Genomic DNA, 13216 nt, shown 5'->3' with positions numbered 1-13216 from the left:
CATTTGAAAGGAGAGAGTTTGGACTGCCCAGCTGGAGGGGTTTCCTGCCCCAAAACAACCTGTGGGGGCAATGTTGTCCTAGGTTCAGCTTTAAGGCACACAGAGCCCACGTACTGTGGTAGAATAGACCAGACTGCATCTTGAGATGGCACAGAACTTGGAAGTGTTGTCGACTGGTGCCAGGTTTGGAGGTTTGCAAAATGCCAAGAGTTATTGACGTCTGGGAGGCTTGCATCAAAGTTCCAGAAAGCTACTGAGGCCAGATAATGTGTGGCAGAGTTGGAAAGTGATACCTAAGTCACAATAGCGACATTGGAACCATGTTAGGTGAGCGCCAAGGCATGGACTGTATCTGGTCTGAGAGAGAGGCTATGTGTGCTCCTGGAGAGGCAGGGATACCCATGCTCATTGGAATCCAGGTAATACCACTGCAAGACTCAGATGCTGGACATGGAGTTGCAAGGCCCAGTGTTTGCCTTGCTGGGTTTGGGTCTTGCTGTAACCATTCTTGGCTTGTTACATCTCCATTCTACCCTTTGGAATGGGAAGGTTTTCTCTATGTATATTGGAGGTATGTAACTTATTCATTTTACACTTAAGAAATCTTTTTGAGTCTCAGAGGAAACTTTGGGCTTTTGACAGTCTTTTAGAAATTTTTAAATTACATTTTATTCATTTATTTTGTCTTCATGAATGTGTGTGTGAGAGAAAGTGGGTGCCTGTATGTGTGTGAGAGAGAGAGGGAGTATGTGCTTGTTTGTGTAAGTATGTGTGCCTGTAAGTGTGTGTATATATGTGTGAGAGAGTATATGATTGTATATGTGTGAGAGTGTATGTCTGTCAGTATCAGAGTGTGTGTATTGTGTGTGTGTGTGTGGTGTGTGTGTGTGTGTGTGTGTGTGAGAGAGAGAGAGAGAGAGAGAGAGAGAGAGAGAGAGAGAGAGAGAGAGAGAGAGAGAGAGTTCTGTCTTTCCATTATGTGGGTCCCAGAGACTGAACTAGATTATCAAGCTTGTAGCAGACACTTTTACCAAATGATCCATCTCAGTGGCCTTAGACTGGACTTTTGAGCAACGTTAGGGATGTTAAGGATTACGGGGACTTCTAAAGTTGGACTGAATGAATAATAGATTGTATTATGAGATGGTCATGCTCTTTTGAGGCTAGGGTGGAATATTATGATTTAAAAGCAATGTGTTTGGGTATCAGTGTGATAAGGTATATACTTGTGATGATTAATCAACTTAACTAGATTCAGAATCGACTAGCTTTAAAGAACTTTAATATTCTTTGAATTTCTAAACAGTGTTTGAGACTACCTCTGTGGGACAGAAGCCAAACAGTGTCCTGAGTATGAGCCCTTTGCAAAAGCGCGATGTGAGAGACCCAACAGGCTGCCGCCACCATGAAGTCCCTGCCTCACAAACTCAGCTCACGCTAGCAAAAAGCAGATTCTGATCAATAAAGGTGTCTAAAAGAAACCCCGGAACAAGCACAAATAAATGAGTGAAACATTGGCAACATAAGAAGAAGTGGAGTGGGATGAAATACACTCAACTCACCCAAGTGCCTTGCAATCCGTGCAAGCACTTATGGAGAGAGGAGGTGGCAGAGAGAGAACTCAGGAAAGACCAGGATCACGCCAAGGAAGACATGAAAAGTGCTTTACAGGTGATCTGGCTGAGAACGCAAATCAGTAAAACGAGGGCTTGGTGACATGAGGGTAGCTTTAAAATGAGGTGGAAGGTGACACCACAAATCCCAGGAGAACTGGTAAGCCAGTTAGAAGCGCCAGAGATAAGCTGGACTGTGGCAAGAGCTGGATTGTAGGTGAAGGTGTCGAACGCCCATGGGAAAGACAGCAGAAAAACTGGAGAATAAGCTCATGAAAGAATGCAGAGACACAGGAAGTAGAGACGGCCCAACATAAGGATGACTTGTACCCCTCCTTCCCTAAGCAAGACTTACTGAAACATAAACCAAACTACTAAAAACAACAACAACAACGAATCTTTGAAGAGTTGAATTTGCAAACAGAAAATACACGGTGTTCTAGAAAACTGCTACAGAAGCCTCAATGATAGGCATGCCCTGCTCTTGTTACTGAAACTTGCTACAAAGTTCTACAGGCAGTTGGGGAAAGCCACCCATCACCAAGACAGGGGAGTGAGCAGACCCTGGGCTTCACAGACAGGGGCCAGGGATCAGAGCAGGTGGCCTTCTAAAAGAGAAACTCGTCTCTCTCAGTTATTACATCCAGTAATAATAGAAACACCACTTCCACTTCCTTGAGTTTCCCTGTGATTCCTATTCCGCTGATGCTCCCAAATGATAGAAAATTCTTGTAAAACGGCCCGGGAGCGCATCTTTGAAAGCATCCCCCTGCAATCTCTCATTTCTATCCAAAGCATGGGAAGATGCCAGGGTGAGGATGACAGTGCTTACTTCTGAGTGGTGGCACTGGTTTGGTGGCTTACTTCAGCCTTTGGCTTGGCTGCACTTGCCCAGTAGGGCTGCAGGGGATGAAAAGAGATGACAAAACCATGCTCAGCAGCGTGCCTGGCCCCTGTGTGCAAAGAGTGGAGTCCTGGAACCTGCTCCTGGCAACCCGGGTTAGCAGAGCCAGCCCGGAGCCTGAGAACAGCAGCCTCTTGGCTTGCTGGGAAGGCAGCATCTAGAGTCACAGATGTGCCCTGAGGGGATTTGCAGACCTGCATCAAGGCAAAACCAGACAATGAGGACAGGTGTTAAAGAAACCAGTCACCAGGGGGTGACGCTAAGTCAGGGGACTGAGAAGAATGTCCAAGAGACCTGAGTGTCCAGTTATGTGACTCAAACATTCTCCCTAAAGAAATGGGCCCCAGCTCTGTTGAGAACCACCACCAGCTGGACAGCTCCAGGCACCATGTTACTGAGGCTAAGATAAAGACTATCATGGGAAAGCTTGCATCCACAGATCTAAGACAGCCGCAAGCTCCTCTACTCGGTCCTCTTGAGTTGGTTTCTTCCTCATTTACAAAACAGGCTTCACCATCCAAACTCTTTGAAGTTCAGAAGCAGCAGAAATAAGAACAAACTGCAGCCAGAAGATCTCATGTAAGGACAGTCTGTGAGTTCAGGGGATGTCCAGGTCCCAGATGTGTATTGACTCCATACACATTTCCATTGTGGAGATCAGTTACCAGATGTACATGCTGTGTGGGCCCTGTGACTCCCTTAGTTCCTCTCCTTTTAGTGTGTGTGTGTGTGTGTGTGTGTGTGTGTGTGTGTGTGTGTGTGTACATGTGCAGGTGCCCATGGAAGTGCAGGTGCCCACAGAAGCCAGAACAGAGCATCGGGTCCCTTGGAGCAGGCGTTACAGGCAGATATGAGGCCCCTAACATGGGTTCGGGGAACAGAATTTGGCTTCTCTGTAAGAGCAGTGTGTGCCCTTAACCACTGTTCACCCCTAGCCCTCTTCTTTCATTCAGCCTTCACGTTCTTTTAAATAACGATATCATGGGTATCTCTGTAGTGGATACCTTTTTCCATACTGGGATGTATTTCCTTAGGGAAGAAAAGAGACATTACAACCCTTAGTGACATGCTCGGGAAGGTCTTTACCTGGGTTGGACAGTAGGTATCTGAAGTTCATGTCATTGCTCACGTTGAGGTTCTTCAGGAAGGTGTTGTAATCCACCGTAGCGCTGCCATCCAGGCTGTACTGTTTCAAGAGCCTGCAACACAGATGCTCACTGAAGTCAGACAGAACCACAGCGAGTCTGGACAGAAGCATGCTTTATACTGGGCTGGCACAGATTTCAATGTCTTCCTAGCTATAGCTGCCTCTAACAGGGAGACCGTGGGAAATCCTGCTGTTGGGATTCTTAAATACAGACGTCTGGGACTGGGGAGACGGCCTAGCCAATGCAGCACCGGCTGTGCTAGAGCAGGCCCAGAGTTCCAGCCGCAGAACCTGCAGGAAATGGACCAGCATGGGGATGGTGAGGTGGAAGGAGGCAGACTCCTCCCGACACTGGCCGGCCAGTTTATCCTCCTTGGGGAGTACCAGGCCAGTGAGAGGCTCTGTCTCAAAAAACAAAAAATGAAACAAAATGAAAAAATAAATAAGAGGTAGGGCAACCCCTGAGGGCAACACCCAAGGCTGTCCTTTGGACTCCAGATGCACTTACACACACACAGACTACAATCACAGACACCTGAGGGAGAATATTTTGTTAGTCTATACAAGGGCACAGACAGAGAATGGGACAGAATATCCAGGTCCTTCTTGGGAATGCCCCCAGATACACTTCCTACAGTTGTCATCCCTTCCTCGGTTGGAAGAGAGAGGACATCAGATCCCAGGGCCCAGAGGCCACCTCTTCACTAGACAGCGAAAGCCATGCTAGCTTCCTGTAAGAAGTAGAGAGACAGGGACCTGGGCAGTGAGCCAGTGAGAATCGCATTTCTGTAACCAGGGACCCCAGAGTGTGAAGGGGTGGTGCAAGCCGATGATTGTTTTAACTGACAGCAGCCTATCACCTCAAGAGACAGAAGCCTCCGCCCACAGAGGCACACAGTCTCCAATCAGCAAGTGGCCAGGGAGTCCAGTTGTTCTTGAAGCATTTATGGTGTTTACATTTAATAAGACATTTTTTTTTCTGTTTCTTTTGAGACAGGGTCTTCCTATCTATCCCAGGCTGGCCTTGAATTTGCTATGTTCTAGCCCAGGCCTCCAAGTGCTAGAGTTATAGGTATGGGGCTCAGAACAAGAAAATTGAAAAACACACACAACACCTGTCTGCCTCTAAAATACCCTGAGATAAATGAGATGCTTTGGTTTTTAATGTGTTTTCTATTATCCAGATCTGTGTGTGATAAACACTTATTTAGATGATTTCTGGGTTACTACATTTCTAAAAAATTCACAGTTTTTAAATGTTTGGTTATATTCTCCCCATATGTGTTGGTTTCTATAATTATCTAGTTTCATGCTTTCTCAAAATTTAGTAATTAATACTTAAAGTATTTGCTATTTTTCTGGTCTCCAGATTGAACTGGGAGTGCCATGTATCTGCTTCCCACTTGCCCCTCTCTCCCCACTTCGATGAAGCTTCCTTAGTGTCCAAATAGGAAAACTTACCCAGAGAGATGATGGTGGCCAGGTGTTAACTCAGAGACTCCCTAAACAGCCCCTGAGCCCTGGTTCTGTGAAAACAGCCCAGAAGCTTGAGACCTGGGAGGCAGCACCTGCCAGTGTCTTTCTAAGTCCTTCGAGGCTGCTGGCCAGCACTCTGCTCTAGCGAGGCAGGGGAGCTTGGTGAGCAGCTCACCCAGCACTACAGACCTCCATGCAATGCAGCATCCCTGCAGCCAGGGTAAACACTGGGTCACAGGTAAAGGCTGGCTTGGGTTAAGGCCCTGGAATCCTGTGCTCAGAAACCTGCTGCATGCACACAGAGGACAGATGGAAACCCGTGGTAGTGTGCCCTGGAGAAAAGGCTTTAGAGGCGAAGCCTGGCACTGAACAGAAAAGCAGGGTCTCCAAAGGCTTTTCACAGAGCTGAGGAGATGGTTCAGTCTGTGAAATGCTTGCTGTGTAAGAAGAGGACATGAGTTTGATCCCCAGAACCCATATTTAAAAAAATAAAACCATCTGGGTGTGGTGGTACGTGCTATAATGCCAGAGTTGGGGAGGTGGAGACAGGTGAGTCCTCAGGGCTCACTGGCCAGCCAGTCTACCCTAGTCAGTGGAGTCTGAGGTCCCACTGAGAAGTTACACTTGGAAATACAAGGTGGTCAGCTTCCAAGGAATGACCATTGCTGCTAGCTGCAGGAAAATGTAATGTAATTCAGCTACTATACAAAAGCTACTACTTGGAAAAGTCAAGGACTTCTCCCAAGGTCAAGCCATGGCTTAAGAAGTCTTGGTGATATTTTAGCTTTTATATATACATATACTGGTTCCTACAGTGATTTTCTTGTAATGCTATGCATGCTTCCTAGAACTCCTAACAGTGTATTTATCTAAAATACCTATCAAGCATCTAAGGCCAAACGAAACAACACCTGTCTCCTAGGTCAGGGGATAGTTTTATTTCTTGTGCTATTTAGGGTGAGACCCTCCTTTCTTATACAACCTTACTAATAGACCCCTAACTTACCTAACCACTTCTAGGAATGTAGATTGAGCACATAGATCCCATTTTTAATATACTAACTGGTCATTAGCACTCAGTTGACCTCCTCTTTAAGAGCCTGATGGTCACTGCCTGAGGAAAATTCTTATCTGCCATAAGAATTCAAGCCTGGTGACCTTGCTCTGGCAGAGGATCGCTATTGCTTGGGTTTATAACTGAACACCTCAGAGACTTGAGAGGATTTAGAGGTATAAGGAGATGGAGAGGAAGAAAGGAGTGGAGAACTCAAGGACAGAGAATGGAGAAGGATAAGGAGGATTTTGACCAGAGAGAACGTGTGGACGAGATGGAAGATGAGGAAGAGTCAGATGGGGAAGTACTAGCTGGGTAAGAATGAGATGAGAAGGACCCAGATGAGGCAGAATTAAGACAAGAGAATTAAGATAGAACTTAGAGGGAGCAGTAGATAAGTATAGAGAGAAATCAGGCAAGAAAGGAGCTAGGCACCAGAACAGAACTGAAGCTATGTAGATAGGATTTTATCTCAGAGGAATAAAGTAAATGGACAAAGAGCTTGGTGTACTTAGATTCTTTTCCAGAAAATAATTCTCGCTGTTTGTAGTTTCTCTCCTGAGCCCCTGGAAGTATATTATTAAGGCTGGCCCTTTTAATATTATACAAGAGAACATGGCTGTCTTGTAGCTTCCACATGCATGCGCACACATAAACACATATAATAAATATTTCTAAAGGTTTTCAAAGAGAACTTGGATGAAATTGTTCTTAAGACATAAGTATCCCAGGGATTCAAACTCTGGGTGGCAAGGCCAAGATGGGTGCACAGTCTGCAGAAAGCAGCAGGCAAGTGGGGTTCACTGGGGGCTGAATTTAGGGAGAAGGGGGACCCCAGTGAGCACTTAAACCTTTCCAGCATCACCACTTGGAAAAAAAACCCTTCCAGGCAATCCTGGCTCAGGCTGGCCTTCTGCGATTTGCTTGACTATGGGGCTGCTCATAAATGACTTCACACAGATTCAAATACTTGAGCCTGGAGAAAGAGGAAATGTGGGATGGAGCGATCCAGGAAGGGAAAATCAGTGTGTGGGATGCTGGACAGTGCTGATGAAGCTGGTGGGGAGTTCATCTCCGGCCGTGGGTTTTGTATAGGCTGAGAAGTGTTCTGCAGGAGATCAGCAACTGTCTAGAAGTTGTAGCAGTACCCTGGGCCATCACAATCGTGACACTGTCCAGCGAGATGAGCACCTGCCACATGCAAGCCTATCACCGGCATGCCGTAGATGTTACATCGTGTCTTCATCCCCACGCTGTGTGGTGGGTTTCTCACTGGCTATCCCATTCCCACATGTGTGCATGTGTATGAGTGCATGTGTGTTTGCACGAACATGCTGGTGAATGGGGGTGGGTATGTATGTGTGTGGATGGTGACCAGAGGACAGCCTCCTCAGCTGCTGCTCTTCAGGTGCCTTCTACCTGTTTTTGTTGTTTTCTTTTGTTGGTTGAAACAGAATCTCTCATAGGCCTGGAACGCAAAAGCGTTTTTTCTACCTCGCACACTCTGGGTTTACAAGCACATGCCATGATGCCCTACTGTTTTTCTTCTCTTTAATGTGGTTTCTGGGGATCAAGCTCAGGTCCTCACACCTGCAGGGCAAGCCCTTGGCCATCTAAGCCATTTCCCTAGACCACTCAACACCTATTTCTTTAACAGAAAACTGAGTCCAGGCAACATCTTGGTGTCCCAGGATCAGGGAATGTCAAGCACAGCCTTGACTTCAGAGCCTAGCCATTCCTACCAAGCACCAACTGCAGACCGTAAACAGAAGAAAGCCGCTAGAGTGAAAACGTTAAAAGCGCGCTGTGCATCCTGCTCCAAGCTGCAAAGGGCAAAGTCAACACCAAAGCAGCCGTGGGTAACAGTGTCTTCCGGGGCCTCGATAAGGAAGGTGCTGAAGGCCCTGCAGAAGCCAGCTCCTTTGAGCCTCTGTGTGGGTCCACGGGAACCAATTCTATCGTGGGACATTGTTCGGGCCGCGGTGTGAAAACAGCATTGTTTCTGGGGCTTGAAAGAAATCTCGAATAAAAATTTGTGGAGTTCTTTATTATTCAATACTTAAGAGATGGGGAAACAGGCAGTAACTTTTTTATAGATTTACTAGGTTGGAGACTGCAGTGCCAAACACAAGGTTTATTGTCAAATAAAAGCCTGCTTTGTTTCTGACGGCCTGTTTTAGAAGAGGCCTGCCTCCGCGCTGTAATTGCACGCACAAAATTATTTAATTTGTTTTGTTTGGATCTTATTCTGGACACTTTCCCAGCCAGAAAGGATGTAAAAATTAAAACATCTATTATGCCTTTTATATTCTGAGGTAGGTTATAAAGAGGAAGAAAGAAGAAACATATTCAAGAGTGGGAAGGATCCATTTTTTTTTTTTTAAGTCTCTGGTTGTGAGCCCCATCAGAGCTACAGTCACATGTCCTCTGTGCCACCTTGCTCTGGAGAAAGTCCCTCGACTGCCTGCAGCCCTGACCTTGTCTTTAGGAGATGTGACAAAAGCCACAGTGACCCCTCATAACAGCAGCCTGTAACTCCAGAGCAAAGCTATACTCTTAGCCTCTGCCAAAACAATAACAGATTGGTGCTTTGGGAGCATCCTGAATGGTCCAGGCATCCCAGAGTCACTAGGACACGAGGCAAGGTCCACCAGTGGGTGCCTGAAATCACATGACACCGAACCATCTATCTACATATGTACACACATGTGTCTGTTAGTGTGTCATGTATTAGGTTTTGCCCTATTAATTTAGAAGCACACTGGGAGATTAACAGGAATCCTTTAAAAGGGGGACAAGACAGCATACTCTGTGATAGAAGGTATTCAGAACACGTGAACTGTTTATTTTAGGACTTTTTTACTGAGCAGTTTCGGACTAGTGAACTGTGGGTTACTGGCACCCCCGGAAGCAGAGCTAAGGCCCAGGGCAGCCGCTGTGCTTACAGAAGAGGCTGGTTGGGAAAGGGCAGGAGGAGGGCACCCTCTCAGCTGGGCTCTTCAGAAAGAAGCGCCCCAGGGCCCTCCTCCAGTGCTTCTCTCTCAGAACTCACACAGTGCAGGGGACAAGCGTCTGGCCTCCTCTACGTGGTCCTGAGTCCACACCATGAGTGCTGTGGTGTAGCCTGAGTCGAGAGCAGGTGGCGGCATCTGGCAAGCGCCAGGAAGCAGATAAATGCTTTGCGTTAGTCCCCAGCCTCTGTCGCAACCTGCTGCCCCCAGTAACAATGTCCTCAAAGGAAAAGGATGTTTGAGCCATCACATGAGGAGGCAGAGCCCATGACGGACACTAACAGATGAGTCAATCTCTCTACTGGCCCCTTCTCCTCTTTGCCCCGGGCCTGGAGTCAAGCTCACTATGAACTGGAAATATACAGGATGGGGACACTAAGCCAGAAAGAGTGGCGACAGGTGATCGAGTAGTCGGTAACCTGTGTTCAGATCTGAACGCCCGCTCAAGGAGTAAGAGACCCCAGGTCCCACTTTTGAGAAGTCACAGCCTCGGGGACTTGGGAGAATGTCCAAAATGAAGAGGGAGGGAGGGAGGGGCCCAGCGACCTGCCTTTGTCATTTCACCCTGGCCCTGGCTGCAGGGTCATCACACCCTCTCTGGCCTGGCCACTCACATCTGGTACTCCTCATCCCTCATCTTCAAGCAGAATGTTTCCAGGACCCGTCTCAGCTCCTGGGACTGCATCATGCCTGTGTTGTTGACATCGATGAGCTGGAAGGCCTTCTTTATGGTCCTCATGTTTCGGAAGATCTGTGTAATAAAGAGGGATTTTGGAAAAGTCAAGAGGCCCGATGGTAAAAACTCAAAAGCTAACAAAATATGTGGACGCTTTTTTTCTTTATTTTTTACTACTTCTTGTAGAATAAAATGTTTTCAAAGATTCTCAGCAGTACACATTGCACAATGACATCTTTGGAAAAAAAAAGGAACATTTTGCATATATTGAGAGTTTGCAAGGCAATTGTCTCAGTAAATGGTCTTAGTAAGTTTTAAAAAAAAATCTCTTTTTAATGTAAAGCAGTAAGTCTCATACACAATTCATCCCCTTTTAGGGCCGCATGAAAAATCTTTTTTGTTAATTGATGCTGAAAACCTAGTCCTGGCATAGTGGACGCGTGTGATTTTTTTGCTTTTCATGGCCATATGCGAACTATTTTTACTGCTAGCTGGAGAATCTGACGGTCTATTTCAACCTCTCAATTTTTTTTTTTTTTAAGATACCACAGAAAAGTTTTGCAATGATCTCTGAATTCAGCAAATGAGAGTCACCATGGGAGGTGTTTGGTGGGGCCCCTGGAAAAGACGGAGGGGCAGGGAGCAGGTCTTCATGCTGATTGGACTTCTGTGGGGTTCATCTGAGAACTCAGAGTCCCACCAAGTCTGCATTTTCAGAGATAGAAACTGAGGTCCCAGGAGGTGTGACTCAACAGCACACAGCTAAACAACAGGACGCCATCTTCCAGCTCCAGCCTGTCCTTTCAGGACGGTCCCCTGAAGGAAGTCTAGACATGCCAACACAGTGTCATCCGAAGACAAAAAACAGCAACTGAGAGTGAGGGCCAGATACCGGGAGGGCAGCGGCATGGGCCTTCAGAGGAACATAAACACGTCAGGCTAGCGCGGTCTGGGAGGCTTCCTGCAGGAGGTGGCACTGAGCCAGCAGGGGTGACTCCAGAGTGGGGACAGGAGGGACTGGCACTGCCAGTAGAGAGACTGTGTGAAGGCTGGATCCTAAGGGAGCTCATTCTCCATCAGAGGAATGGACCCAGCCGTGTCCCGCCTGGATCCTAAGGAAGTTTAGCAACCCTCAAAGACAGGAGAGAACCACTAGACAGCAAGTGGGCTCCCTTTCCTCAGCGTTTCCCCCACATGTTCCTAGGCTGTCCTAGGCTGATGGAGCCTGGCCTATCCGTAAGGCAGCCCCTCTTGCAGCCTCTCCAGAGCGGCCGTCTTCCATCTTTGGTCCGAGGAGTCAGGCCGGGTGGAGTGAGTAGTGTCCTGGAGCTGCTTCCAATCCTTGAATCTGCCACACCCTGGCCACTTGTCCCTCCACCTACTGCTCGCCCCCCCCCCCCCCACTGCATCACTAGGAGACTCTCCCGCCATGGTTGTGTGAGTCCTGTGTGTCTGTGCAAGACCATTCTTCTGACACCCGAGCTCACTTCCAGAAGCCATGGTTTCTACTCAAGCTCTGTGCCGTCTCAGTACCTACAGCCACTGACCCTGCAAGATCAAGGCGCTTGTCCCCCTCTGCCTTCTAGATCACCGCCCCTTCCACCGCCCAAAGCCCACCAGCCTCCACCCGAGTGGGCCCCTCGCTTGCAGTTCCAACCCTCTCCTCCGTGTCCTCCCCACTTATTCTTCCTCATCAGCACCCCTCAAATGCATGATCCCCCTTCTCCCTACCTCTTCAACCTTCAATGGATCCAGCCCATGGCCTGTCCCATAGTGTGTGTGCGTGTGTGTGTGTGTGTGTGTGTGTGTGTGTGTGTGCTTAAGTGCAGGTGTCCACAGAAGCAAGAGGTATCAGATCCCCTGGTACAGGCAGCTGTGAACCACCTGCTGTGGGTACTAGGAACCAAACTCCAGTCCTCTGCAAGAGCAGTCCATACTCTTAATGGCTGAGCCATCTCGTCAGCCCCTTTTTCCAGACTCTCACATGCCAGTAAGCGGTTCCTATTCCCTTAACTCGGACCCCTCATCCCACCAGGACTGGGTGCTACATTCTGATCCTTCTCTGCCACCATAGTGCACACACACACATGTGCACACCTGTGTACACACACACACGGGGGGGGGGCACATGTGCATACACACACATACATATGCACACAGGCCTACAACGTTCATACACCTCTTTCAACTTTTAAAATTTTGTGCCAGGGCTGGGGATGGAACCCAGCACTTGGCATACACTAGGCAAGTGTCCCCATGGAGCCATTCCCCAGCCTCATTCCTACCTTCTTCACACTTTCCTAGTCTTCAATCCTGCCCCACCTCGTCAGGCTGTCTGCCTTATGGAGAACATAGCTGAGCTCAGAAAAGAACATCCAACTGCCTATCTGTCACACGCCAGTGACCCTCAGATTTCCCAAACTGGAGCTGCTCTTCCCACACATGCAAACCCCGCCCCATGGATGGCAAGTCCACTGCCTTTTCTCTACACTCATGCACACCCAGCCCTTCTGGATGGCCCCTCAGCACTTCCCTGCACTTCTAGCAGAATCCTGGGAAGCTCACAGGACCCTTGTCCCTGCGGTCCCCCAGAACACATTAGCAACACTGCAGGAGAGCTTTCTCCCTGCTAGTCCTGGGGTCCAGGGTGCCACTGGGTGGAATGTTCACACTCAGGAAACATTAGAAAGAAATGAGTGACTGGATCCTTCCTGCCTGCTTAGGAAAAAAGGCCATATGCTGGGGAAAGCCTTGTGGTCTAGCTGCAAGGGCCTCCTCTGACCAACCAGGGCTCTGATGGCTCTGGCCCAGTTAATGACCATGACATTTGTTTGGTATCCATATGAGGACGACCATCACAGGATCACCAGCTGACAGATGCAAGGCCACATACTGAACTCACCACAGCTCACTGTCTTCTAACAGCCAGAGCACATGGGTGACCCGGATCATATCCCAGATTGGGACTAGAAAGCACAGACTACCCTGCACATCTATCTATCTTCCGATCCATCCCTGAATCTAAAGATGGGGCTCCAGATACCCACAGCAATTGCTCCCAGAGTCAAGAAGAACTGTAATGTCCTCTCTGCTGCTAAGTCCCTGTCCACCTCTTCTGGGAACGCGGAGGAGGACAGGAATGACACCCTGCTTTACAGCCCCATGGCAACCCATATGGGTCCCCTGCGTGGAGAGCCGCAAGCCGCAAGCCTGGCACGGAGCTCACACCCACCAGAGGTACTTCTCCAAGTTTCCTATCACTTGTCAGACGCAAGTTTGGCACCAGCCACAGAAAGGAGCTACAGATGGTAAGACTTAGCAGAGGCAACAGAGTG

General features: G+C 48.2%; 1 protein-coding gene across 1 annotated transcript in view; it reads right to left on the bottom strand.

Annotated features, from left to right (window-relative positions):
* Window positions 1–13216, bottom strand: part of Efcab6 (EF-hand calcium binding domain 6) — a 188341-nt gene that overhangs the window by 115978 nt on the left and 59147 nt on the right. Inside the window, exons 7-8 of the mRNA XM_059248006.1 lie at window positions 9820–9956; window positions 3604–3716 (exon numbers count right to left, since the gene is read on the bottom strand). Of these exons, the coding sequence (XP_059103989.1) occupies window positions 3604–3716; window positions 9820–9956 (250 nt within the window). The remainder of the gene's footprint in view (window positions 1–3603; window positions 3717–9819; window positions 9957–13216) is intronic.

Source organism: Peromyscus eremicus, chromosome 20, assembly GCF_949786415.1.
Source record: "Peromyscus eremicus chromosome 20, PerEre_H2_v1, whole genome shotgun sequence".
Classification (NCBI taxonomy): Eukaryota; Metazoa; Chordata; class Mammalia; order Rodentia; family Cricetidae; genus Peromyscus; species Peromyscus eremicus.
This window is presented reverse-complemented; position numbering and strand designations above follow the sequence as displayed.